This window comes from Micropterus salmoides, unplaced genomic scaffold (assembly GCF_014851395.1).
Source record: "Micropterus salmoides isolate LMB-PRFRI ecotype aquatic unplaced genomic scaffold, ASM1485139v1 Ms_hic_scaffold_7, whole genome shotgun sequence".
Taxonomy (NCBI): Eukaryota; Metazoa; Chordata; class Actinopteri; order Centrarchiformes; family Centrarchidae; genus Micropterus; species Micropterus salmoides.
This window is the reverse complement of record NW_024044459.1, coordinates 4,273,112-4,299,950: the sequence shown is the minus strand read 5'-3', so window position 1 is coordinate 4,299,950 and position 26,839 is coordinate 4,273,112. Positions and strand designations below refer to the sequence as shown.

At 39.2% G+C, this 26,839-nt stretch overlaps 2 protein-coding genes across 8 annotated transcripts in view; one reads left to right on the top strand and one right to left on the bottom strand.

The window, feature by feature from the left end:
• Nucleotides 1-396: 396 nt before the first annotated feature.
• dph7 (diphthamide biosynthesis 7) lies at nucleotides 397-7,742 on the bottom strand. Of its 2 annotated transcripts, none has more exons than XM_038703889.1 (10): nucleotides 7,664-7,742; nucleotides 7,175-7,350; nucleotides 5,473-5,606; nucleotides 5,305-5,392; nucleotides 4,773-4,867; nucleotides 4,197-4,354; nucleotides 3,205-3,277; nucleotides 3,057-3,122; nucleotides 2,714-2,886; nucleotides 397-1,109 (listed from the first exon to the last, which is right to left on the bottom strand). In XM_038703889.1, exons 2-10 carry the CDS (start codon nucleotides 7,304-7,306, stop codon nucleotides 703-705), a joined length of 1,326 nt encoding a protein of 441 aa, XP_038559817.1. In that variant the 5' UTR covers nucleotides 7,307-7,350; nucleotides 7,664-7,742; the 3' UTR covers nucleotides 397-702. The 2 variants fall into 2 exon arrangements, with proteins under 2 accessions (XP_038559817.1, XP_038559816.1); XM_038703888.1 differs by lacking the exon at nucleotides 7,664-7,742 and adding an exon at nucleotides 7,507-7,645.
• A 1,839-nt stretch (nucleotides 7,743-9,581) lies between these two features.
• LOC119891647 (endophilin-B2-like) overlaps nucleotides 9,582-26,839 on the top strand; it is a 30,995-nt gene continuing 13,737 nt past the window's right edge. For 4 of the 6 annotated variants that reach the window (XR_005442478.1, XM_038703426.1, XM_038703424.1 and 1 more), the window contains exons 1-7: nucleotides 9,582-9,735; nucleotides 10,376-10,517; nucleotides 17,287-17,415; nucleotides 23,912-24,045; nucleotides 24,562-24,654; nucleotides 24,772-24,783; nucleotides 26,730-26,792. Coding sequence is in view for 5 of the 6 variants with exons in the window: in XM_038703426.1 (XP_038559354.1) it covers nucleotides 9,673-9,735; nucleotides 10,376-10,517; nucleotides 17,287-17,415; nucleotides 23,912-24,045; nucleotides 24,562-24,654; nucleotides 24,772-24,783; nucleotides 26,730-26,792 (636 nt within the window). In the remaining variant the exon portion in view is untranslated. The remainder of the gene's footprint in view (nucleotides 9,736-10,375; nucleotides 10,518-17,286; nucleotides 17,416-23,911; nucleotides 24,046-24,561; nucleotides 24,655-24,771; nucleotides 24,784-26,729; nucleotides 26,793-26,839) is intronic. The other 2 variants (XM_038703427.1, XM_038703425.1) reach the window with 1 other exon arrangement.

Here is a 26,839-nt window from a genome sequence, read left to right as displayed (position 1 = left end):
TCCAAGTCGAGATATGCATGGTAAGCCTAGAGCTTGTCAGTGCAACTCTATTGGTCAGAAAATGTAATGAACGTAAGTGGCCTCAACAAAGCGTTCCAAAATCATATGGTTGAGATCACACCTTGGATTTCTGGGGAGCAGCACAGAGGCATTACACATTCTACAAATGGCAAAGGGAGTGTATCTAGAGGAGGCTTCATTACAGCTAATATGTGAATAATAAATCAAACAGTAACCCTGCTAAAATGTCTTTAATGCTAAACTGAATCCAGGAGCATATAGTCTCCATAGGGAAGTGAATTGAGGGTCAATGGAGTTAAACACATTAAAACATACTGCATGGGTACATTCTTTTGTTAAAATGGTCTTCAAGCAAGGATTTCTTTGCGATTTTCCTAGTGCTTTCAAAATGCTTTAATGAGGAAAGGTATGAGTGAATGGTTGTATTGATCTTGTTGCTTAGGACATACAACAAAGATTCTAAACTATATTTGAATACAAGTTTCTAAAAATCAAGTCATTGTGAAAATATATGGTTTTCTGGTTGCATATTCTGTGGTAATCTAAAGTGTGGGGACTTTTACAGGGAAGACTGAGTGAAAAAACAGTATCATGCCCATGTTATTGCTGGGGTATACATTCTGCTTTACTTCGGGACATGTTATAATTTGACAGGAGATTTCTGTAGTGTCAGTGCTCCAGTCAGCATTGCTCCGATTCGTGTGGAGCCTCATCTGGGGTCCAGTCCCAGCGCCACACATGGAGCATATGGTCATAGAATGAGCAGCTCGACAGCAGAGAGAACATTGAAGGGGAATCCTCAGAGTTGAGGGCAGGACCTGCAGTAGGGGTGGTAGATGGCGCTGCAGTGCCTTCTGGGATGTATTGTCCAGAATCATCCTCCAGGGAAGTGTCAAAGCTGGCAGTGGGAGATTCATACTGAATCCTCAAGTGCCCTCCACTCTCTGTAAGGCTTTCCTTTGGTTCTGCAGCAGGAGGGGAGGAGGGAGCAGGTTTCTCCAGGGAGAGCTGGGACCAGTCGGCTCCATACGCCAGGGAGTTGTGGAGGATATAAGAGGCTACGACAGGACATGCTCCTCCACTGCCCTCTGGATGATGACAGGAAAATAACAATGGTTTCAGGCAAACTCCAACAACTTTTATGGCAGAAACATATATAGCGCACCTTTGATGCATCATGTCCCTTGTGGGATCCATTTCATTCACAACTTTTTACAGAATTGGGTCGACTGACTGTTCTCTCGTGTTTACTACCATCTAACGGCTCCCATTTTCTTCTGTACTCCAGATGTAGGACTGCAATGCTAAAGTGCTAGGGCAATGACAATCACATTCAAAGTTACTGCAGATACAACTGTCAGCAAGTCATCAGCTGTTGAGCTTTGTTGAGTCTCCAAAAATCATGGAAGCACGATGGAGGAAGTTAGTTCAACTTATGGGAATGAAATGGAATTATAAGGGTTATTTGCTCCAGCTGTATTAACCATGTCATATGCAGATAGAAACAAACCTTTTACCATATCATAAGCAGACATAATTGTAAACCTTCTAATGGAAATGTAAAATTCAACAATTTTGTGGAGTTGAACTTTAACTAAATGAATTAATTAGCTAGCAATTTACCTAATGGGGAAACATTCTTAAAATTCAAGCCACAAAGGTTTAACTCATTTTTAAAATAAATGTTTTACAATAAATAATGAATGGGAATAGATTAATTAAAACTCCTCAATTAGCATGCTCCATCAAGCTACATCCCACATGGTAACAGCTAGCTAACAAAAACTAGCAGAAGGTTTCAACCAGTTATAAACAGTGTCCTTTGCATTGGGATACAGTGGTAGTCACTACAGTTATATAATTAAACCTTAACTGAAAACATGAGGTGCTTTGGCTCAGACAGTTCAGTGGTGTGGGCTGCACATGTGAGAGGAGAATGCACTGTGCAAGCAGAGGGTTGTCATTTTACTGAATTTTTATTTAAAGGTATGCTGGCAAATGATCTGTACATATAATAGAGGATGCTGCTGAATGCAGTGCATGGTTACAATTCAATGGGTATACTTTCAACGAAAACATGCCATAAGACAGTTTTATTGTAAAAAAATAAAAAAGGTACAACTTTTAGATTGAAATAGTGCTAAATTCCCATGTGTCATTTTTAATTTACTGACCCTTTGTAACTCTAATTGCAACTAATGATTATTTTCACACCCCACAGTTTAGGGGTTGGGATGGTGAACTACAACGTCCCGGCTTTGAATCTGGCCACGGACATTTGTTGCGCCTTTTCCTGTCATCTTGCTACAATCACCACGTCTACTATCAGTGTAAAATACCACAAAAAATCATGCAAATTGTAGTGCTAATTATTTTCTCAAATAATCAATAAATCAGGCTGTCTGTAAGATGCCAGGCAGTGAAGAAATGCCCTTTTCAACATGGCAAACCAAACCAAAGATATTCAGTCAAATACCGCTAATCCTCATCTCAGGAGCTGAAACCAGAGAATGTTTGGCATCCGATCATCATATTAATTTTCTCTTGATCATTACTGTTTTAGCTCTAGCCATTACATTTTGTGAATCAGGAGACCAAACCCAAGAAAGAAAAAAAAAAAAGAGAGAGCGAAAGAGTTCATGTAAACAATCTAAAACAAGTATTTCCATGCCTCTCTCTTCTTCACACTCACCTAGAGCCTGCTGGCAGTGAAGGATATGAAAGTCATTGTGCATGCAGGCTGCCAGCAGTAGGTGCTGATGGGTCGGATGCCACTTCAACCTCCACACTCCACCCCCCATTGGACTCTCACTGAGAGGCTGCCGCATGTTCCTGCCATCCCACAACAAAACCTGCTCATCATAGCTGCAGAAAGAGAAGTACAGAGCACACGGCTTAAAGACAGTCCCACGATTCAAACAGTTTAGGACAATCACACCAACGCCATGAGGAAGCAGCGGTAGCAAACAGTAGTCTCAACTGTACAAAAAGGTAATTCTCACAAGTTAGCACACAGAGTTCATAGGGATATTTACCTGCCTGTAGCCAGGATGTGTTCCCGGTGTGGGTTGCTGTGAATACTGCATACGCCCATTGAGTGCCTTCAAGACAACAGAACAGAAATTGTGATTTGCCCATTGGACAGTCCAAATGAATGTTGAGGACACCAAAATAAGTACTCACCTTTTACTGGTGAAAATGGGGCAGGAGGGACCAAGCCTGAGATCCCAGCCTTTAAGTTTGCAATCATCACCACCTGGGATGACAAAAACACACATAGGAAATGCATCTACAAGTATACTGAAATAATCAATGCAAAGACATATAGCAGATAAAATTAGCTCCCTCTGTTCCACCGGAAATGCTGACTATGCATTAAAGCCTGCACACAGCAGTATTAGTAGATTACTTTTACTGATTGAAGTAAAGTTGATTTTTCAAATGCAATGTCCTAGTGTACATATGTTAGCCATAATTCTTTAATATGTCTCAAAAATGTTTGTGTATATTCTATGTTCATGAATATCAGCTTAGGGATCATTATCGGATTTGGTAATTCTGAAATATAGATGTTGGTGTCTGCATAAAAAATTCAGTATCAGTCGAGCTCCAGTTGAATACTGTTGTATAAAGTAAAGCGCAAAACTGTGCATTGTGCCACATCGTTCCAAAGGAGCCCCATGCTGCAGCACCACAGATTTATTTCTAAAATAATAATAATAATAATGCTTTCTCCATCAGGTAGCCAGATGACTCTGTTTCAGCTTCTGCAGGAAGCTGCTGCACATGCTAACAGACCATAGTTGGCTACAAGCTGGGAACACTGGTTTGACGTCAGTGACGTAAGAGCACCATGCTCACTCTGAGCCGACAGCAGCAAGTCAGTTTACACGGTGTTTGAACAGTTTAAGACATATCATGCCCAACATATCATGTAATCATTTTGTCTGGGAGGCTGTGGTTGTTACATTGAACATCAATTAACAAATAAAGTTATATACATAATTACTTCTGCAAAATCATACAATGACATAGGCACTCTGACATTAGGTAAATCTAGGCAGTGTGACGGCCGCATGAAGTAAAAGTTGGGGACCCCAATAAAATCTCTTCTTAGGACTCTCTCTGAAAGGTCAAGGGCAGCCCTGTAAGTATTCATTAAAAATGTGTGTTACCAGAGTAAACCAGCTGTGTGTCCCAGTAGGAGAAGGCTGAGATCCAGGCTTCGAAGTCATGGGCCTTCCACTGTGACAGAGCCGTCAGAGTGCCTTCAGCCAGGGAGAGCACACTGACGCAGCCTGCAGAGTCACTGCACACCACCCGCACGTCACTGCTGCTGACACCAACATGGGACATAAGACCAGTGTTGCTTGTGCTTCAACGGACTGGCAAAAAGTAGCCCAATGTGTAATGTTTGTGTGTGTGTGTGCATAATGTGACTGATAATGTAGCACTCATATGGACAGATGTAAGTGTTCTCTTATCACAGAGCTAAGACATAATAGGAAAAAAGTCTCAACTTCATTATAATAAACTGAGCTGGCATTGTGTGTTGCGCTGAGCTACAGATCTCAGAGCCCTCACAACTGGGCCAAAATGTTTTTTACCTGCCTGGTTAAATAAAGAGTAGCCCAGGGCGGCAAACAGCCCAATCCTGCACTGGATTAACATTATTTGATATGGCAAAATGTGACATTAACTATATGGGAAAATACAGCTGCAGGTGCTCTGGACCATGCTGGGTACGTTACCTGTGCATTCTTCCAGTGGACCAGTCTAATGACAGAGCCAGCCGCTCTGCTCCCACCTCCAAACTGCTCAGAGCCTGCAGACTGCGGCTGCCTTCCTACTGGATACATGCATTCATGAGCGCAGACTACCTCTTCAACAGTTGCAGTCACACTAAGTCTTCTGATACATAACTCACTCGTACACTTACTATAACACACTTACACACTTCATCCTGTTTAAACACACTGAAGGGACGATGTGTGGTCAAATGCCATAAGGTACATAATCAAATAAATAGAAGAGGATTTAAAAGAAATCGAAGTTATAGTGCTATTTGGTGTACAAACGTTTTGTCGTATTGTTCCGTGTACACATTCTTTGCTCACAGACAATTCCATATTAACCTCAATTATTATAATTATAAGAGTTTGGTTAGAATGATGTTCTTGACTCACAAGAAAATGGCACATCTGGACTCATCATTGCGGTCGCAAAGGCGTCTTTAAACCAAAATATCAGAGTATAGGATTCTTCTGATGCCACAGATCTCACCTGACTCTCTGATAGCGTGTACAGCTGAAGCTCTCCGGTGGCAGCTGCCATTCCCAGCACTGCCCCCCCTGACACCGGCACGTGGCACCTGGGAACATGCAAAACAACCAACAAGAAGGTAGCATACAGTGACCTCTATAGCCACACTGGCCAAACCTGAGTTCTTACCATTTTAAATCCAAAATGGCTGGCGTGTCCATGCGCTGTAGCTCAGTGAGAGGAGGGCTCATAGATCCCTCTCGACGGAATTCAAAAAGGTACAAACGACCTGTCCTGCTCGGGGTGGCATCCTCTTCCCCCGTCTAGAAGAAGTATGCAAAAGGGACAGTAACTTTGGGATTGCAAATGACCATCACAATTCAGTACAATTTGATCATTTAGAAATATTCAGCTCCTATTCCTACAGTCGTCCACTACACTCACCATACAGGGCTATGGTGAAGAGTACAAACTAAACATGTAACATTTTATTGAATTACAGGGGTGCTTGATGAATCATCTAATTTGCAGTCCACAAGTACTCTGACATTTACACACGTTTCACATGTGGCGGCTCTGTACTCTTGCACATTTGAACTGAAATAAAACTGACTATGAGGTGAAAGTGTTGAGAGCTCAAGTGAAAGTGAACATAGATTTTGGTCCATATTGACATTATGGCATCAAGCAGTTGCCGCAGATTGTCGGCTGCACATCCATGATGCGAATCTCCCGTTCCACCACATCCCAAAGGTGCTCTATTAGACTGAGATCTGGTGACTGTGGAGGCCATATGGGTATGTGTTACACAAGGTACCCTTCATTGTCTGTATGAGACACACTGGGATTTCAACTAACTCCTATGTAACCCATCCACGTCACGTAATGAAATGAAAAGTCAAAGTTATTTCAAGTTGTAAGTTACATACCATTACCTTATGTATCGTAATCTGTTTATTTCAGTTTTGGTGCCTAATCTTAACCAAACTGCGACCATTCATAATGTTAACCACATCTTAAACAGGTGTTTCATACGGACGCTGAAGGGTTTGTCAAAGTGTATTTAACGCCCTGAGATGAGAATGCGTTGGTAATCCAGCAGCCTCATTCCTGCCAATACAGCACAAAGTAACCACTTCAGCCATGTAGTTCTGGTTTGATTAATTAAATGTGCTCCTGTATTGCTCCTCCTCCACTCTGACTACCTCAGAGATTACCAGGTCTTTCCTCTCCTTCTTGGTGGCTGAGGACCACATCTTAGTGGGTGCTCCCCACTCAAGGCCAGATCTCCCTGCTTATGTCCTACCAACAATCTCCACCTTTCTATGTCATAGACAGGAAACAGCACTCATATTTTTCAGATAAACTACTGATGAGAACATGACAGATAAGTGTTGGTTGAGTATGAGATTCTGCCCATGGGACAGCATAGTGGTGTTGTGTCTAAGTCTGGTCCCCTGTCAATACGTGCTTCCCTGTACCTTAACCCAGTGGTTCAGACTTTTTCTGTCATGCCCCCCTTTAGAAGCTGACAAAAGTGGATTTCATTTTTATCAATGATTAAGAACAGGGGCAACTGAAATAAAATAGATTTAGGTTAGCTAACTAGCCTTGCATGCATCACTGTCCTTTTTTGGTTTATCCCATCACATAAATCCTATTCATGCAACTTTAGGTCTGCTCAACATTCATGTCCTCTCTGCAGTGGTACTATGCCACCCCACGGGGGCTCAACCCCCAGTATGAGAACCACTGCCTTAACCTGAACCCAATCCTGACCCTCAGGGGCACAACTGTGGAAAAAAAACTATTATTATAATGTGGGGGAAACACTATCTGACGAGTAACAGACATCTATACAATACGGGGAACTGTTGGTATGTAATCTCACCCCTTTCTGCAGCTGATATGTCCCGCAGGCCAGGATGTCGTGGCTCGATGGAACGGGACACCATTCGACCGTGTCTGCACTCAGCTCCGTGTCAAACACCTGTAGGTTGCGGGTCCTCGACTTCCACGCCATGACCACGGTCTGCTCTGCATAACGTTACTGTGTCTGTGCAATAGCTAAACAACAAAATGATATCTCGTTACATATCAACTGTAAAAACAAAAGTAAAATCACACTTAAGCAATCGTATCTAACTTAGCCAACTTTCATTAGGCTATCTGAGCTAACGTGAACTAAAATATCCTGTGGTAGTTAGCTAGACAGCTACATACATTTATCACACTTCACGCAGTCTCACGCAGCGCAAATTGTCAACAGACAGACACTTGTGACAGTGAACAGATATCCAACAGGTGAATTAAATGTCCAAAGTCAAATGAACTTTAATACTGAATATGCACAGAACAAACCATTATCAACAAAACTCACACGTGAGCCTGCCCCGACACGACGACTCTATGCGTCGTTACGTCACCGCTGGCCGTAAGGGTGCATTCAGGCACCACATCAAAACAACAGAAAAGAGCGGGCTGAGTAAAACAACCCCAAAATCCACAACTTTATTTCTTTACATTTCACCTGCATCGACTTAAGGGCCATTCCAGAATTGGAGGACAATTTAGGCATCAACACTTTTGAGAAATTAATAATTATTTTATCATTTTCTGTTATGTATATAAAAAAAACAGGTAATACACCATAAAATAAATTGATTCGTCCAGCTCAGGCATCAAATGTGCACTTTCTATTAGATGTTTTATTTGTTGTGTGCTATGCTTGGCGCACCCCTTTTAGGAATACTCAGGAACCTCAAAAAGTATGTTTTAAAATATTTGTTTAATAAATACAATTAAGTAAAGAAATTCACATTCACACTGAATACTCATTTAATTTTAGATAAAACTTTACCCAACTTTTAAATAGTTACAAGTTTTGTTTTACTAATTTCAGTATTTATTTTCAAATATTTGCTGAAATACGTTATGCAATTAATTATTCAAGAAATTCAAAGGACAATAGGTAAAACCCTTGTGAGCTGAGAAAAATCATTTACGATTATTTTAATATAAATTATATTGGTTGCACAAAGTAACAGGGTTGAATGGATTCATTACTTTTTATTGTAGAACATGACATAAATGTGACAAATGTGTTATTTATATAAGATTTTATCTATCTTTTCAGTGAAGGATCAACAGGATGAATAGGACTGCAGACTGGATCTGATCAAATATTCGATGTACAAACATGTTATCAAAAACACTCACAAACTGATCAATATTTTACAAAGCTGATTTGTTCAGATGTTGTTCACTATGGCATATCTCTCTTGCGATGGCCACATGGCTTAATAATCCCATCCAGGTAGTTGATGCAACCTTAACCTGCTAAGGTTACCTGGAGGCAATAACAGAAAATACTGGAAATGTATTCTTGAAAACATGGTAATACATTTAAAACATGTAGATTATGCAAAATTATACATATATTTAATGTTATTATAGATGATAGACTGTCCCTTCTGAGTGAATTTAAGGCGATGCAACCCTGTTACTGTAGTGTAAACTACTACTGTTACTGTAGCGTAACAGGGTTGCATGCATGTTTGGGACACAACTTCTGTGTATAAATATTATTGTTTAATATATATTGATGATTTCAAATTATAAGAACATATATCAAAAAATTTATAAAAAAAAAAAATTAATATATAAATTATATTCTGGAGCCCCTTTTTCTACAACTATGTTTACATTTCGTCTCAGGACAAGTATGATTCACACAACAAGTGCATGTTTTAGTATTTTGCACATGGATTATTTGAAATTGAATGGGTGGGATTATTACCAAGCAGACTTGGTGTAAGCAGTCCTCAGGACTCTATTTACTTACTCTATTTACTTTACTTTAGTGTTTGGTACTCTCTAGTGGTCAAAGCAAGAAACTACAACTACTAGTTCTCCACTGGCAAACATACAATACACAAAACGTAAAGTTGTATCCCAGTACCACAGATATGTCTGTATTATTGCCAAATAATTTTAGTTACTCACTCTGATAAACATACAATGAACACTAAGTTAGTGCGTCAAGTCAAACACAAATACAGTCAGACGAAACAGCCCGCTTCCGGTTACTAGATTAAAAATAAAACGTTCAAAATGGACAAAAAATACATTTGAAAAACATTTGCCCAAGCCTGAGTGAAGTCCCTGCTCTGCTAATCACTAACATGTTGTTATATTATAAAAACTAGCCGATGTTAAAGTGAGTTTAATGCTTTGATTTTAAATATTTTGATAACGTCACATGTTTGACGTAACGAGGCCTCGTCCATAGTGGTCACGTGATTTTTGGCGTTTGGCCATAACGTCTTGCAGCTGTTGTCGAGTAGTCTGCTTCGAGTGTAGCATCACTAGCTGGCAGATACAAACGTAATGGATTTCAACGTGAAGAAGTTAGCCTCCGGCGCGGGATTGTTTTTTACACGAGCTGTCCAGGTAATGAAATAAGCTTGCAAAAGCAGGTTCAAAGGACTAACGTTATGCTCTGGGTGACGCTTCCTCTCATTTTGACAGCCAGCTGTTATTTACGTTACTGCCTAACGTTACGGTAACGTTACCGTATCTGACTTGTCAGTATAACGTTATTGCACTGCCCAGCTAACGTAACGCTGCTTATTTGCACAGGAAGCAGATACAATTACTTGATATTCAGCTGCGTCTTGGTAATAATTTAGGCCTAACTTACATTGTAATTAGACATAGTGCTGTACAAATGCTAGTAATGGCAGTGTTGTTAGCCACTAGGATAACGTTATGTTACATACGTTACGTTAATGTAGCGTTATCGTTTTGGGCCAGCTAGCTAGCATACCAGTAGCTAATACAATAGTTATTAAAAACTTAATCAAAAGAGCGTAGCAGTTTGTAATAGATGTATCAACTTGTGTTCATTTGGACATGTTTGAGAGTGACAGGGGAGAGAGGACAGAATGATTGACATGTGAGCAAGTGAATGGGAGCCTTCATGGAGTTCTGACAAAACGTTGGTTAAACCCAGGCGAGGTAGAAACAGCTGTGCTTCTTCACTGAACTATCCACTTGTGAGAGTTTGTGTGGTGTGTGTGCTCTGCCTCAGTTCACAGAGGAGAAGTTGGGCCAGGCGGAGAAGACTGAGTTGGACGCTCACTTTGAGAACCTGATGAGCCGCGCAGACTGCACCAAACACTGGACAGAGAAAATCTACCGACAGACTGAGGTCCTGCTGCAGCCCAACCCAAGTATGACATCAATATAGCAACCCTACCATTAGAGCTGGAAAGAGTATTCTTTAGTACATATTATCAAGCAGAACTACTGCTAGGTAATTGTTTTCATAATTATAAGCTAGATGACAGATGTTAAAAGCAACATAAGGGAATTGTTAGCTCATATATACAACCTACTGTAAATGGAGGGTAATGATTTTATTATAAAGAGATACATTATCAGATATTGTCAAACATTGGCACACTGATGGGAAAATGAAACAACATTTAGACCATGGTTATGGCTCACCCCAAAAGTCAGGAGCATTTGTATTTGTAGACATAGCTTTGTGATAGTTCAGGAGCTAATGTTGGAGTTTGTAGCACATTTATTTATTTCAGACTGACCCAATGAATGTTTCATTTCTTTTTGCCGTCAGTGTAATTAATTAATAATAATACTATAGTATCTGATCTAGACATTGCAATACCTTTTATATAAATGATTAAAGGACCACACTGGTGGCACAGCATGTTACTACAAATGAGGTATGATGAGCATAAAAAGTGCAGCAAAGTGGTTCTGCTAAAAAAAAAAAAAAGCCAGCCAGTTCAGTTACATTTTTGATACATGACCTGAAGGCAGATAAGCCATCATGTCCCACTTGACTAACATGCACAGTTCTTCTTATAGGATTACTAGTATTGTGGATGAATACAGAGCCCTGAGCTGCTGTAAACAGCTGCCCTTCTCTATCCTACCTATCTCTGCAGGGCAGGTATAGAGGAGTATTGGCCTCTCTTATCTTCAGCACATTTGATAAGTTTGAGGTTTGCCCAAACTGTAAAATGTTTCATTTGAGATGAAGTCTACTTTTTGTAGCATTTGCTAACATCACTGGCTTTGTCAGCAGAGATTATATGTGCTCGGTGGAGTTTTCTTGTAATCAAACAAAAGTTATGTTTTTCAATATTTAAAAGTATGCATTGTTTAGTCCGTCATTACTATTTACCAGTCTTTCTCCACTGCCTTTATTGGTGCATTGCTGTGCTTCTCTGCGCACTACTGCCACCAACTGTACATCAGCAGAATAGCATGAAAGTTGTAGCAGGAATATGCCTCACGTCAAGTGCGTGTGTGTTTGCATGCACACAGTGCTAACAAAACAGGGACTTAAAGAGGTGGTATTATGCTTTTTAGCCTTTTCCCTCTCCTTTATTGAGTTATATATCTTTTTTGTGCATGTAATAGGGTTGCAAAGTGAAAAACCCTCAAGTCCACCCCAAAGGGAGTTCCCATCTCCACAGAAAACACTGCTCTGAACTGCCTGAAAACAGCTCGTTTGTAGTCCAGTCGTTTCCCTTTGATCCCTGTGACGACACAGCAAAATGCGCATCATAACGCTCGCACAAGCGGCTAGTCCAACACGCCCTCAAAAACACCAGTGAAAAAACACTGAGCTGCAGCACACAGTGACAAGACATCCGCCTGCTAGCTACACTAGCTACCCTCCAGGCAGTCAGTGGACATAAAGTTGTTACTGTGATGTAGAGACAGAGCTCAGTTAAAACTTTATGGATGAGAGATACTTTTGTTACAGAATAATAACTCACCACTCTGAAACTCTTGCTCCAGCCTATGCTGCTAAGCCGGTAAGGGGATATACAGTTGAACCAAAGCCGTGTTTACCGGCTTCTCACGACCACCCCTACTCTGCTTCTGATTGGCTAGTAGTCCTTAACTAGGAACTGCGCATGTGCAGCTCCCAACAAAGATCATGTAGAGGCAAGGCGCCTCACTTCATGGATAAAACGAAGCCTACAACAGGGTGAAAAGAGGAGCTGCAGCAATGTGCAGTATGACAAAAATATGGTGTTATTTGAAAATGAAACCATGTAAACCTGTTCTGGTACAACCCCTAAATAAGATTTTGAACCTGAAAATGAGCATAATATGACCTCTTTAACTGTAAGAGCATTGCTCCATAGCACTAGTCATCAAAAACTCCAAGGGTACTTTTAAAATGGGGCCAGCTTGCAAGTTCTACTTTGACAAAAAGGATACAGCTAAATGAAATTTGTAGTTAAAAAGCTGAAACATGCAAAACCAATGGTATGGTCCTTACAGTAATACAAAAAGACTGATGCAAATAATATTTCTTTCTGAATAGGCACTGTAACTCACATGGCTTTCTACCAGATGTTAAGCAGTGCAGTTGTGAAAAACTGTGCAAGAAGGTTTTATCAGCATATTTGCAATGACACTTCAGTCACTGTCACTTCAGTTCAAGACACTGTACACACCATAGCTTAGTAACATTATTTTTAGGTTTACAGTGATATGGAATTGGAGACTAGGGAGCTCTAACGTATGACTTTTTGATTCTCCATGCTACAGTTGATCACACTGGTGAGTATTCTGCCTCCCTACTAGTGTCCTGCTGTGAAAACCTTTCATGCCATTGAACTATCAGTACAGTGAAGTAGCTGATGAACATTAAAATGACCAAATCCGTACATGATTGGTTGGGATTGAAATCAAAGTTGGCAGCAAAATACATTTTTAATGCACAACGACTCAAAGCATCAGGTTGACTTCAGTGCTGACCATGACCAGCAGGACATCACTAAGGATGAGTCGTATTTTGGCACACAGCTGATTATGAGTCAGCACAGTATGTGTATATGGGTGAATGGTTAGTCTGTGCTACATGAGAATCCCTGAGGGTTTCTGTGAGAGCCGAAGTCCTGCCCCTTTTTCAGTTTAGTCTGTGTTTCACTGGGCTCCGCCGGACAAAGTGTTTTTTTTCCTCATCTGTCTTTCTCTGAAGCTGAAACATGATATTGGGGTGTTCTGTCCATATTCTAAGAAAAAAGACAAGACCGTCTACTACTATTCATGCTTGTCTCATTAGAGTGCTTGTTAGCATTTGTTAGTGTTACATTCAGGCTTAATTGAGTCTGAACAGGATATGTATGCAGTGGAGAGACTCCTCACTCTTCCCCGCTCCCAAGGTGATTAGTTTAGATCAAAGTTCACATTTGCACAGTTATTATTATTAGCAAAATGAGCCTTAGGGTGAGTATTGCCAAATTATAATTTCAAATACGGTATATAAAGTTGGGGGACTTGTAACAGGCAGATTATTTTAAAAAGTGGTCCAAAATCAATCAGCATTGGTACAAACATCCTGCCTCTTTGTCCCTGGTATGTGTTGAGCTCCAAAAACACTGCATCCTACATTTCCCATTGTACAACAGTTTTCACATTTTGTGCAGTACTCTACGTGACTAGTAAATTGAAGCATGTGGAAGTTTAGCAGAACACACCGGGATATACATATGGCTCAGTCGAGTTTAGACACTTTGTTCGTTTCATTAAATTACCACATAATGAACAAATGGGTAGGATGAACCGTAGAGCATTACATTCACAATCAAATAAGTGTAAAAAAAAAAAAAAGAGAGAGAGAGAGAGAGAGACACACATTCAAGAGCTGTAAGGAGTTATGCAGTTAATAAATCAATAAAATTGAGTTAACATAAAAGAGACCAAATGTGATCCTGTCTGATCAGCGTTTTACAGAGGTGATGTATTTCTCAAATGATTTAGAAGTCTCATTAAGACGAATGCATTTTAAAAAATACAAATACTTTATATAACCACATGTGGAGGTTTTGCCATAACTGCATAGTGTTAGTACATTAATTCTAATCTTCTGACTATGCCTGCCTGTAAGTAGATCTCAAACAATATCTCTCAAACTAGTTTGCAGTACATAATGTTGTGGAATAACTCAACGGTCTTCACTCAAATGTGCCACAAACCCTCATGAACATTCTAGTACTTTACTGTCTTTGTTAAAATACAATAGTTTAGCTTAGAATATGGACAGAAGCCCACACATATGATAATATTTCACTTTTGCGGAAAGAATGACTATAAGGGATTACATGTAGCAGTTAAAGCAAGTGGAACAGAAGATAATCTAGAAATAGAACAGGATTTGAGATTGTTTTTACTTTTGGGAATTTGCCTCCTCATGTTTTACCATTTTTACATAGTTCTTACTCATCTCATCATCTCCTACTAGTTGATAGCAACCTGTAAAAGTGTGTAGTTATGCCTGTGTTTGTGGAGTATGTAAACCATATTTAAAGAAATAGTTTGGGCTTTTGAAGTGGGACTGTATGAGGTACTTAATCACAGTCAGTGTATTACCTGCAGTAGATTACCAGCAGTCAGTGCATCCTCAGTTTGGAGAACCAGAGAGTTGTACCATCATGGAAGCTAAGCAATGTACTGCAGTAAATGTGGTCAGCAGCAAAATGCATTTTAGCCAACTAAATGAAGGCCCATTGAAGTTCAAGTTCAAGTGTACTATATTTAGAATATTTTCAGTGCTGTACCTCGCAGCCAGACAGCCATTTCCTCTGGAACTACATTTTCTCAGGCGTAGAACTTCCATAGAGGTTTTGATTTCACTCTGTAACATTTTTGAGGCTGTAGTGTGTGGTGGTGTTTATTTACTGATTGCATTACAGGCAATAGACAAAATAACTAAAACTTTTATGATATGTGTTTCTGAAAAGGACATCAACAAAAAATAACATCGGCCGATACTAAAATGTCAAAATCTGTATTAGTCTTAAAAGTCCATCATTGTTTGGGCTCTAATGTAAACCTGCAATGAGTCACAGTAAAAGTTTCCCTTTCACGCCGTTACAGACCGTGCATATTTTAAGCACAATTCAATTAAAGCAAAACTAGATCTGTTATAATAAATCTTTTAGGAATATACTAAGCATACTGCCGGACACATCATGGATTGGGTTATATTGCACAAAGAGCATGAGAATTTTGTTTTTCTGCTGCTCAGAAGAACCTGGGCCCCGTTTCAGAAAGCAGGCTTAGCAAACTCTGAACTTATCCCTGAGCTCTGAGTTGTCTGAGCCTGAGATGTAAAACTCAGAGTTTTTGGTTCCAGAACAGCTGATCAGAATTAGTTCTATAAACTCTGACTATGTTGAACCTGATGGAAGCGCGTGCATGCATTTTTAATTGGGTGGAGCTATAAATTTTAATGCTTGCCAATGTGGAACATGATAGGCTATTTATTTTCAAACTGTAAAGTTTTAGATGTCTATTTTACATTAATAAAATCTTGTTGATTTCGTATTTAATGAAACACATTAAGACTGCAGCTTATAATACACTTTTAAATTATATTAATACGGTTCAGCTGCACCACAGTCATCCTCACTAAGAAATATTCACATCACATCCAGTTGATAACTTCGGTAGGAATGTTCCAATCAGTGCGACTACACTATGATTACTGATCATTGATCAGTTTTAGTTTAAACGGTGATTACTGAAGTAATGTAGCTCACGGTACGTGTTTCAGTGCCACTGTTGCCAACCTGACAGCTGCCTTGTGTCCACAGAATCATAGTGTTATAAAGAAGGACTGTGGCCTATAGCTTTTATTCTGTGCTGAGGATAAATCCACCATGTCCGGAGATAACATACACTGATGACAGAGTGATCATAAAAGCATGTTCAAGATCATGTTTGGGTAAAAGACTAATAGCCTATCTAACCAGGATTTCGATGTTTCTAAGGACGTAAATGTGTTCCGATATGTGCTTTGATATCGACCGTATGAATGAGGAAATTAAACGGTTTGTCAGACAGCCGCATCAGGCTCCGGAGGAGGGGAGGAGTCAAGAGAGAAACTGACCGTTGTCTAACTTATCCTGTCACAGCATCAGTTGCCGGTGTTACTGTTATAGGGTTTATCTGATCTCAGTCTCTGAAACAGAAAACCCAGAGTTTCCCTCATCTCGGGCTTAACATACTCAGAATTTTCACTAATCTAGCTTTCTGAAACAGGGCCATGATCATTTTCAGTGGGTACTTGTTTGCCATGACATGTAAGGAAAGACCTTTTCATCAGGTAATCCAGAGAAGAATACACAGGGTGAGCAGGGGTGGAAAGTAAATACATTCAATTTAAAAGTATGATACTCTTTTGCTTCTTCTGTTTTCTCTCTGCTAAGTTTCATCATAAACTACTCAACAACAGTCTAGAAATGTATAGTTTCACCAGTAGTTAGTTACATAGCAGTTACAGCAGTAACAACAGTAAAATGCTGCTTACAGGTAAACATATCAATAACACCACAAAAACGGTAATTCTGCACAATGAACACCTGTACTTAAGTGCGTTGTGGTCTTGAAAAGGTGTATTTTTACATTGTTGTATAGATACTTCAACTTAATCCATTGATGTTTGACCACAAGGGGGCTGAAAAACATCAGCAAACAATTCCCTATTTTACATTCTCCAGGAGTAACACCTGGTGCATAAGTCCAAGATTCACCCTCCTTTTACCTATGTTTTTATCTCCATTTATTGAGAAAAATAACTAGATGTGTATTTTATTAGAGGCTCTACTATGTTATATTCACCAGCCGCCCTATAATTGTGTCTGTCTGCTGTGCTGAGCAGTTAGTGTTCACTATGTTTATCAGAGTTTATATGCTGTGTACGAGTTGATGAGTGACTCAGACTAAACTATACATGTGAAATTATTATCATTAAATTAAAACAATGAGCTAAAAGAAGCGAAAAGTTTGATAGAACAGAGTTGAGTTTGAACTGACCACTGATGGGTAGTGAATGAAACGTACATTCTTATTTTTGGGTATAGCTTTAATTTAATCAGCATGAGAAGTAAGTGTGTTTCTTTGTTTCCCCGCTGGGCCATAAATTAACTCTTTTTGGCTTCCCTGCAGGTGCCAGAATTGAGGAGTTTCTCTATGAAAAGTTGGATAGGAAGGCACCTTCCAGAATTACCAATGGAGAGCTGCTTGGTCAGTATATGCAGGATGCAGCTAAGGAATTCGGTCCGGGAACTCCATATGGTGAGTATGCAGCCACGTAAAAACAAGCTTCAAGGGGTTCAAAATTTAATGGATCAGGTAAAACATGTTAACACAAGGTGTAAATGCATGCAGAACGCATTGCAGTTGGAATGCTATCGGATTAGCCTGGCACCCTACATAACAAGTTGAAAGGTCACCTAACCTAGGGCCCTATGAATTCCACGGATGGGAATCACGCAATTTAAGGATAAAAATGGAATCAACTGTAAAATGTGGATGCTATTTATACAATTGGGACTTTGCCTAGCTTATAGGTGCACTTTTCACAGCACTTAAGCCAAATGAACAGAAAAATCTCTGCTGCTATGTTTTAGTGTCAATTACGGGCATTGCTTCTTTCCTCTGCTCTCTGTATTTCACAGAGGGCTGGGCTCATTGCCTCCTCTGCACACACATACACCGTCATATTGAAGTGGGCGTGTTAGCAAGAGCTCGTCACTAATAACTTAATGTAGGACATTCACATGTACTGCAACAATCAATTAATTGTGAATTTCCCCCATTGTCCATGTATGTATGTTCACATACATTTGAATATTTCTATATACATATTTGCATGATACATCAAATGTATTGATATTGATTACATTTTAAATATGTTCTTATTGAATTGTTTAAATTTGATTCAGCCACTATGTGATTACACACTCTTTCTGATGACAAAATGTGCTTAAATTGTAAAACACAGAGTTCAGAAAAATCTCAACAGAAAACACGGAATGTGGGAAAAATTAAAATGGATTTCATTGGGCCCTACCTAACCTAACGCCTCCTCCTGTAGTCTGAAGCGGCCCATCAAAAAGCTGATGTAGCTTTTGTTTAAATATTTTACCATGCTCTTTTCTTTTTGATTTTCCCAGCTAGATAACTTGTTTACTCTTTTGTTTCTGGTTCTTGTTTTTCTAATATTTTGTCCCCCCCCCCATTTTAATCAGTGACCATAGACTAAATATACAGTAAATATTAACACCTGTCATCATAACATATTTCAACAAACTACAGCCTTCAAAATGACCACGCAGCAACAGTTTCAACAAACAAACCTTCATGAAGGTAAAATGTATAGCGGTCGTATCTATTAGTTTTAGCGAGGTCTACCAAATGAACTACAATGACATAGACAAGTTTAGACATATTTCCCCTAAATTCAGCTGGACAGTCGTTTCATAAAACAATATGGGGTATGTGCAGTTTATATTGAGGAAAAATATACTGGTGTCTGAATCCAATGTGGAGAACTAGCTTTATTCTGTATATGCGTGAAAATTGTTGTCTACATTGGTAATGAAAATCCCTTTGCGTTATTTGATTGCTCTCTCCCTTTTCTCTCATTTTCACCCACAGGCGAATACAGATATATGTGAAGCCAATAAATCAGCTCCCACCCTGTCTGTGGTAAAACTAAAGATCAATAGTCTTAACGGCTAGAACGAGCTCAAATGCACTCCTCGTGATGCTGCTGCAGCAGTATTCAGGGCATCTGTACAGATGTACTTGGTAAAATCCATTGCTCAGTGGCCTGGTCCAGAATCAGATTTATGCAAGAGTTTGGCAACCCTGGTGGTAGCTTATCGTCTTTGCTGCGTCCCCTACAGGGGTTCTTTGGATTTTGGAGTTCTAAAACATCCCAGAATATGTCTATCAGTGTCACTGTCTGTTTAGTCTGTTTTCATTTAATGCTGAAACTGCTCTTTTCCCGTAAACAAGATTTTTCATCTTAAGCTGTGGAAGTAACATTGTTTGGTTCATGTTAAATATTTACAGACATTTTATCAGAGATGAAACTGCTTTCTCCCCATAATTTTAGAGAGTCCACACCAGGGTCTGAAATTCACTGCCAGCCATTGTGGCAGGGATGTCTTTTTTCTTTGTCTGCCACTTTTAAAATACACTAAATGAAGGACTAACATTCAACTAATTTAAGCATAATTTAATCCAAATAAGTTGTCAGTCAATGGTCAGTAAATTTACACAAAATCCTTACAGGCATGTTTGCATGCACAAAGGACCCATATCTTTAAATACAAAACAATCACTCCACCTTACTAATTTTAGACCCTGGTCCTAACTGCCACAAAATTGGAGTTTAATGCACAAAGGATGAGTTCACCTAAATTACGTTAGATCATTTTGGTATCATTTCCTCATGTCCTTAGATATCCATTTTGCAGATTTCTGCCACACCCCACTACCATGAAGATGAGTTGAATTTTGTTTGTGTTTGAAACATCTCTTACCAAAAACAGTGTCTGGAGTAGTCTAGAGATGTCATGGACTTCACTGTAAACAGTTTTCATTGGAACTGCTGACACATTGACACATTCAAAGCAGTAGCAGTCCCTATGAAATCTATCCATGGTATGTTTATGGGTAGAGGTCGGCCTTTGACATGTGAAAACTAAATTGTGTCAATATCTGTTAAAAAACTATAAATATAGGAACATTTAAAAAAAAAAAAAAATAGTTCTCTGACTATTGTAATTAAAAACATTCCTCTGAAGCTCAATTCTGAGGTTTTTCGGTAAATAGTTTTCTAATAAATATAGCAACTTCTGATCAACCATACCAATTTCACGCTTAAACTTCTGCCCTGCCTATTCCGAGTACAGCTATAGATACAGATAATTTAATTTATAATAATATTTATAATTTAAACAGATACAGATAGTGGAGTACTCGCTCATCCCTAGTGAATACACACTTTTGTGTTAATGGCCAGTGCAAATCATTAATACTAAATGAAATAAACATCACTAGATGGCATAAATCTATTATAATGAAATTCAGTAATCTTTCATATAGATGAAAAATAATTGAAAGAACTTTAATGGTCCCATTGTTCCACAAAAAAAACAAATACCGAAAAAAGACTCAACACCATTCACATATCCTTTCTTAAACCTCCTCGTGAATTGTCACTTCTGAAAAGTTCAGACAAACATGAATTGTCTGTATTTTGTGTTGTTTTTGCAAAGCTGCAGAACAGACAGACAGTCCAAAGCATATTTCTCTTCAGGGACAATAAAAGTATATCTTATGTTGAGAAACATGCCACCTACTGTAAAAAGGCCTTCTGAAATCTCTGTTTATAAAACTCTGTTTGTGATGAGTGAGTAGTGGGATAATAGACTGTATATAAGAAATGCACGTAGTCATCGTGACGTCACCCGTTGGTTTGTGGACTGTGGTTTTGAAGCCTCCAGTTTGGCCGATAGGCCATGTTGAGTTTTGGCAACCAGCGGCACCGGATGTGACCATATTTGGATGAGACGGTGGAGCTAACGGCCGTGTGCGGAGCTAGCTAGCTTGCTTAGCTAGGTGCATCTGTAATTCATGTTAACTGTCATTTAACAGGGCTGACAATTTTGTCTAGCGAACAACAGGCTTAAAACTAAATGTACTACCAGAGAAAGTGAAGAGCCAACTCTTAATAAGCTTTTCCAACGGTGCTGGTTAAATTTACACAGTGAGTCACTCTATCTTGATTGACAGGTCGCCATGGTAACGACTTGTCAATCCTAGATAATCCCGCCCTGGAGCATACTCTGCTTTATGGTCTATTTTCCCCTAAACATGACCAAAATTTACTAAATGAAAATCATGTTGTATTGAAGAAGACATGCAACTAGTGATTGAGACCATAAACTCATTGGGAAAGTGTTTGCTGAGGTAATTACTCAGCTGAGAAGTAGGGTCATTTTACCATTATTTATAATGGAGCTAGACTTCTTTTTGCTACCAGAAGAGTCGCCCCCTGCTGGCTGTTCAATAGAATGCAGATTTAAGGGACTTCCGTGTTGGATTCATGTCTCAGACCAGAAGCTTCCCACTTGAGTGGGATAAATGTCATTGTAAGTAGAACTGAATTTATATAGCACCTTTTGTTACAAAGAAATTCTCCTACCTCGATCCCTCAGAGATGTTGCACGGGGGACAGAAGGTCATACACATACACCGACATATAAATGCAACACACAAACGACCACTGAAAGCATTCAGCAACCAGACACCACCCAGAGCACACCATTGGAGTGTTTCTTTTTTTCAATGTTTTTTGAAACAGTTAATAGACTCAGCTGATCGAATGGGAGGGGGGGGGGGTTGTTCCAGATTCTTGTGCAAGGAGTGCTTTCGCTGTGTAGTGAAAACCAGTACCTAAATGAAAGTGTGATGAATCATGACAGAAACCAAACAAAAAGCACAGAGTTGACACTTGATGCTTAACTTACACAGCTGCCTTCTTCTAAACGGGGTCTTTCCCGTCAGTCCCGTTCAGCGCAGGTGGCACGTGAATAATTGGTGTAGCCGTCATTTCCTAGCCATACTATTTATATAGATGAACAGTGAGAATATACCCTCCTAGGACTCTGAAACAGAAGCAGTTAAATTAATCAGCCGTCATCAATTTTGCTATTTATACCTGTGCTTTTTCTGTCACATGGCTGTATTTTGTGAGTGAGAGAAAGCAGCAGCATGTTCAGTCAACTAGTCATCAGCCAGATGAAAATTTTAGCTGTGATTGTGCGTAGCAGTGTCCCTGGCAATCAGTTACTAATCTCCATTGTTACCTAGGTGGCTAGCCTTGGTTTTTGCTCTATTCTGTACAATATTAATTAGTGATGGTAGTGTTGGTTGAGCAGACTGAGGTATTGATACAGTGAAATGAACATAAGGTTTATGCTTAGTCGCCCAGTTTCACAAGAAGGGCACAGCTTTTTAAACTAAAACACAACAGTGCATGTATGCATCTGTCTTGGTGTGTGTATATAGAGTTTTACCTGAGCTGAATTCATCTGGTCCCAGGATGGCGCCCTGTTGATGTGTATAGTCAGGGGCGGTGTTTGAAATCATGTCTCGTTCATGCACTCAATACTTATTGTACTATTATAAAATAGACTTTCAGTAGTTGACTCTATAATGAGCAGATGTCAGACACTTTTGAATCATGATCACTGAGAAGTGTAGAGTCATACAACAGTAAAATACAAAAGAACAATTTAAATCATACAGTTAAATAAAGAAAATCTTCAAGGAAAATACTCTCTCTGTGCTTTGAGGTTGGTCTAGATGGGATGTCTCTTGGAGCTAAATCATACGACTCGTAGTTGATATGTTGTTCAATAGCCTAATTTTATGTAATATTCATACTGGTTGAAATAAACAGTTTGATGGTAGCCTATTTCCCATCTTTGCTGAGCAAGTGCTTTGTGGGAAAGGAATTAAAGGTCTGTCCTATACAGACAACTGTCCCAAATATACATACCATTATATTAGCAGGGTGAGTTCAGTGATTGAAGGAAATAAAAGCCCAGGCTATTAATTGAAGTTTTGCGTTAGTTTGAACTAAAGTATGAGCTTGCACAAGCACCTAAAGGAACTGACTCACTGATAGCCAGAAAGTCTGCAAGCACTTCCCTTGTTGTTGACTGAAAAGTTGATAAAATGAATATTCTGGATTGTTGCACTTGGCTTGTTAATTATGTACATAACTGGGTACCATGCAGTCATTTTCCTGTAAATTCAAAATAAACAATAGTTGCTATGAGCAATAAATGACCATTATACAATGAATGGAAAATTTACCCAACTGTTCAAGATGGGAATCAGTGTATTCTTTGTTTCTCCTATTTAAGTTGAATTTTGTTACAGACATTTGGGCAGCCCCCTGTGATCCTGTTTTGTGAGTAACATTTAAAGAATGCCAACACTCATTCACGACAGGGGAATTCCTGTGCTCTTTGTGTGCCGTTGCTATGCCACACTAACTTAGCTGCAGGCTTCCTATTACTCATGCAGTGTAGATTGCAACGAGTTCCTTTAACACTTATGATGGAAATATATTTAGGTAAACATAAAGACACAGAACATATCAAAAGTCCACGTTTATCGCAAAATATGCAATAATACACATTACAGCCAATTAAATGGTTGTAAAAGAGATTGCAAGAAAACCATATCAGGTAACTCTTTAATTCAAACTTCAAGAAAAAATGCGTGACTGTTGAAATTTATCTAAAAACAAAAACCTCTAGGCTTTCTTCTGCCCAGAGAAAGTGGTTTTATATTTTGACAAAAAATGTTTTCTTTATGCACTTGTTCAAAATTGTGCATGTTTTTGATCAAATTGAGGTAACAGATGCAGAGGTAAATATTTGACCTCTGCAGACATTACCTCAAGACTAGTGCTCAAAATGTTACCTCTGAGTCTGTAAAAAGAGCCTATGTATTTTAATCTTAGACTCTAGAAATGTATCTAAATTTGAAGTGCAAGACAAAGTAGTTTTGGCACATGGTGTTGCGTAATGTGACGGTCATGGCACATCAGACAGAAGAAATAGTCAAGGTATGGTAGCCAGGTGCCGATTCCGGGTTTGACAACTAAACTGTACATACAGAAAACAGGTTAAGGCCTGGGACAAGTGTGAAGTTTGAAATGAAGACATTGTGGAGAATGGATCTTATCTGTTTATTGTAGGGAATACGCTGATCGAGGTGGGAGAGTGTGAGAGAAGATTAGGAGCGGCAGAGAGGGAGTTCCTCCAGACGTCAACCATCAGCTTTCTTACCCCCCTCAGGAACTTTCTAGAAGGAGACTGGAGGACCATTTCAGTGAGTTTGAAACACCACATCCATACGACTACCAGTAGAAAGGCCATTTACTATAGTCATTCTACTGGTTCAATAGCATTTTTAGGGAATAAAAAAATTAAATAAAATTATCAGGGACAATGCATATTAATCAACATTGATATCAATCAACACACAAACAATCACAAAAATGTTTGTGTGTGTTGTCAATTATATCCTGTTATTATTATTATCCTAGAATGAATGAAAATCGGCAGGTCAGACAATTGCAAAAGAAAATTGCTAATCTATTATAATACATAACCTACTCTGTCAAAATATGAATTTCACAGTTTCCACCCCACTAGTTAAAAGGTGAACTTCACCACCAAAGGTCAGCATTGATGCTTTTCTCTTGTCCTCCGCTATCTTCTACACGTATTTGGAATAGCCTGCTTCAATTGCCAAGCCATGGATGTACTGTGCCAGCTTGAATGATTGCAGTTGCTCACAGCTCAGATCAGCTGATCCCTGACTGTATCATTGTGTGTGCTTCAGAAAGAACGGCGTCTTTTGGAGAATCTTCGGCTGGACCTGGATGCCTGTAAAACACGTCTGAAGAAGGCCAAGGTGGCTGAGTCTAAGGCTGCGGTGAGTCAGTCCCTTCCAGCCCACAGCCCCACTCCATAATCATTCTGATGTAATATAACTTTTGGTGGTGCCGGCACTGACCATGACTAACTGTCTATTTATTCATAACCTTTGCAGTGCGAGGGTGAAGTGAGTATTAAAAACATTTTTAAAGACTGAGTATGATGCGCACGTTGGGTTGTTTTTCCCGTCTCACTTGTTTTCAATTAATTTTCTGTCCCATTCAGTTATTGGTGGCAAGAAACTATTAGTCATTGGTAAATAAATAAAAAGCAAAGCAGTGGACTGAAAAACAACTTTGACCTGATGCTGGGTCTTTGCAGGGTTACATTGAGACTTGTGTGTGTGTATGGATGGATGGATGTATATATATATATATATATATATATATATATATATATATATATCTGTTTAAATGATATTAAGGCTTAAGGTTATGCCAAATTAGGGATGTGGCAACTCGGAGTGACATCTGGTTACCCTCTCAGGTGGTTCATTGCTACATTCTAGTTCTTTTGGACCTCAGCGATGCATTTGATCACAACTTGCTCATTGGCAGACTGGAAAGGTGGACAGGAATCACTGATGTGGCCTTAAACTGGTTCAGGTCCTACCTATCTACCAGATAGTTCTCTGTGATTATGGCCAGCTCAGGTTAATCTCCCCTTAACTTGCTCTTGTTGGTCCCATTCTATTCTCAGTCTATATGCTCCCTCTCTGTACAATCATCCTAGATATAATGTCCAGTTCCACTGTTACGTAGATGAGACAGCTCTAGATTCCAATCAGACCCAGTGACCAGTCTAACATTGCAACCTTTCACAAGTGCTTTGCTGAAATAAAGTACTGGATGTCCCACACCTTAATACAATTAAACCTTACAAAATCTGCCCGTTTCTTTTAGGATTGATTTCAAAATTATGGAATGCCAGGAAGGGTTAGCCCCTTCAAATATCTCTGAGCTATTATACCCCTATGAGCTAGGATCCAGACTGGGATCCTCTGGTTGGGCACTGCTAGCCACTCCAAGGTTTAGGCTAAAAACTAATGGAGAAGGAGCCTTTGCTGTCAGGGCCCCTACACTCTGGAACAGTCTAACAGAGGAGCTCAGCTCGCAGAGTCCGTTCCTGGTTTTATTTTACTTCTTAAGACGCATTTTTACAAAAAGCTTTTACTGAGTGATCCCTATTTTATTTTTCTATTTTATTTTTGGCCATATTGACTTTTTTATGTGTTATATACTGATTGTCGTAAATCAGTGTGATGCCAATTTCTATCCTTATCTTTTTATTTTATTTTATTTTTATTTTTTATCTCTTATTTTTCTCGAGTTGTTTCTGCTTTTCTTGAAGCACGTTTTCACTGTCAGAATTTATAGTGTGACTTTTATCAGAACTTTTGTTTTCAGTATGATGATGACAAAGTCAGACTTTTGCAACTTGTATGCATGTTAGCATGTGCATGAAAAACTACTGCTGAATAGCCTGAAGCTTGTAATATCGATGAGTGTCCTATTTAAAGCGGATTAGCCAGATCAGTAAATTAGATTAGTCACTAGTTTCAGTAGACAGTGTTTACATACCATTGTGTTGCATCACATCTCTGCACCTTTCTTTTATCAGTTCAGATTGCAAAAGTGTGCTGGCAATTATTAACTGCAAACCATCTCTCCAGCTGCTCTTTTTAAAGAATGGATTGAAAAACTTTTAACCAATTTTAAATTAAACAGGTAACATTAAACTCAAGTTTTTGAGACCTTTTGTCTGTAGGAACCCCCAAATTAGAGGTGCACCACGTGACTAACGCAAATTTGATTTTAATAAATGTCATACATTAATATTTTGTTGTGATATCTAGTACATTAATATATTTGAAAAACTGAATTATCAACTGCTGATTCTAATGCACAGATTGACAATTTCATAGTAACTTGTGCTGTCTTGTAGCTTTAAGCGTAACTCATCAAGATCATCATCATTTGTTTCTGCTGTGCTTTCTGATTGCTTTGTATGGTTGCCGTGTATACATCGATGTCACAATAGTATAAATGTTAAATAACCTTATTGTTTCTGCAGATGGCGCCAGATTTTCAGGAGACCAGACCCCGCAACTATGTACTTTCGGCAAGTGCCTCTGCGGTAAGGTGACAATTCTGTTTGACATGACCAAACTGGACTGTACAATC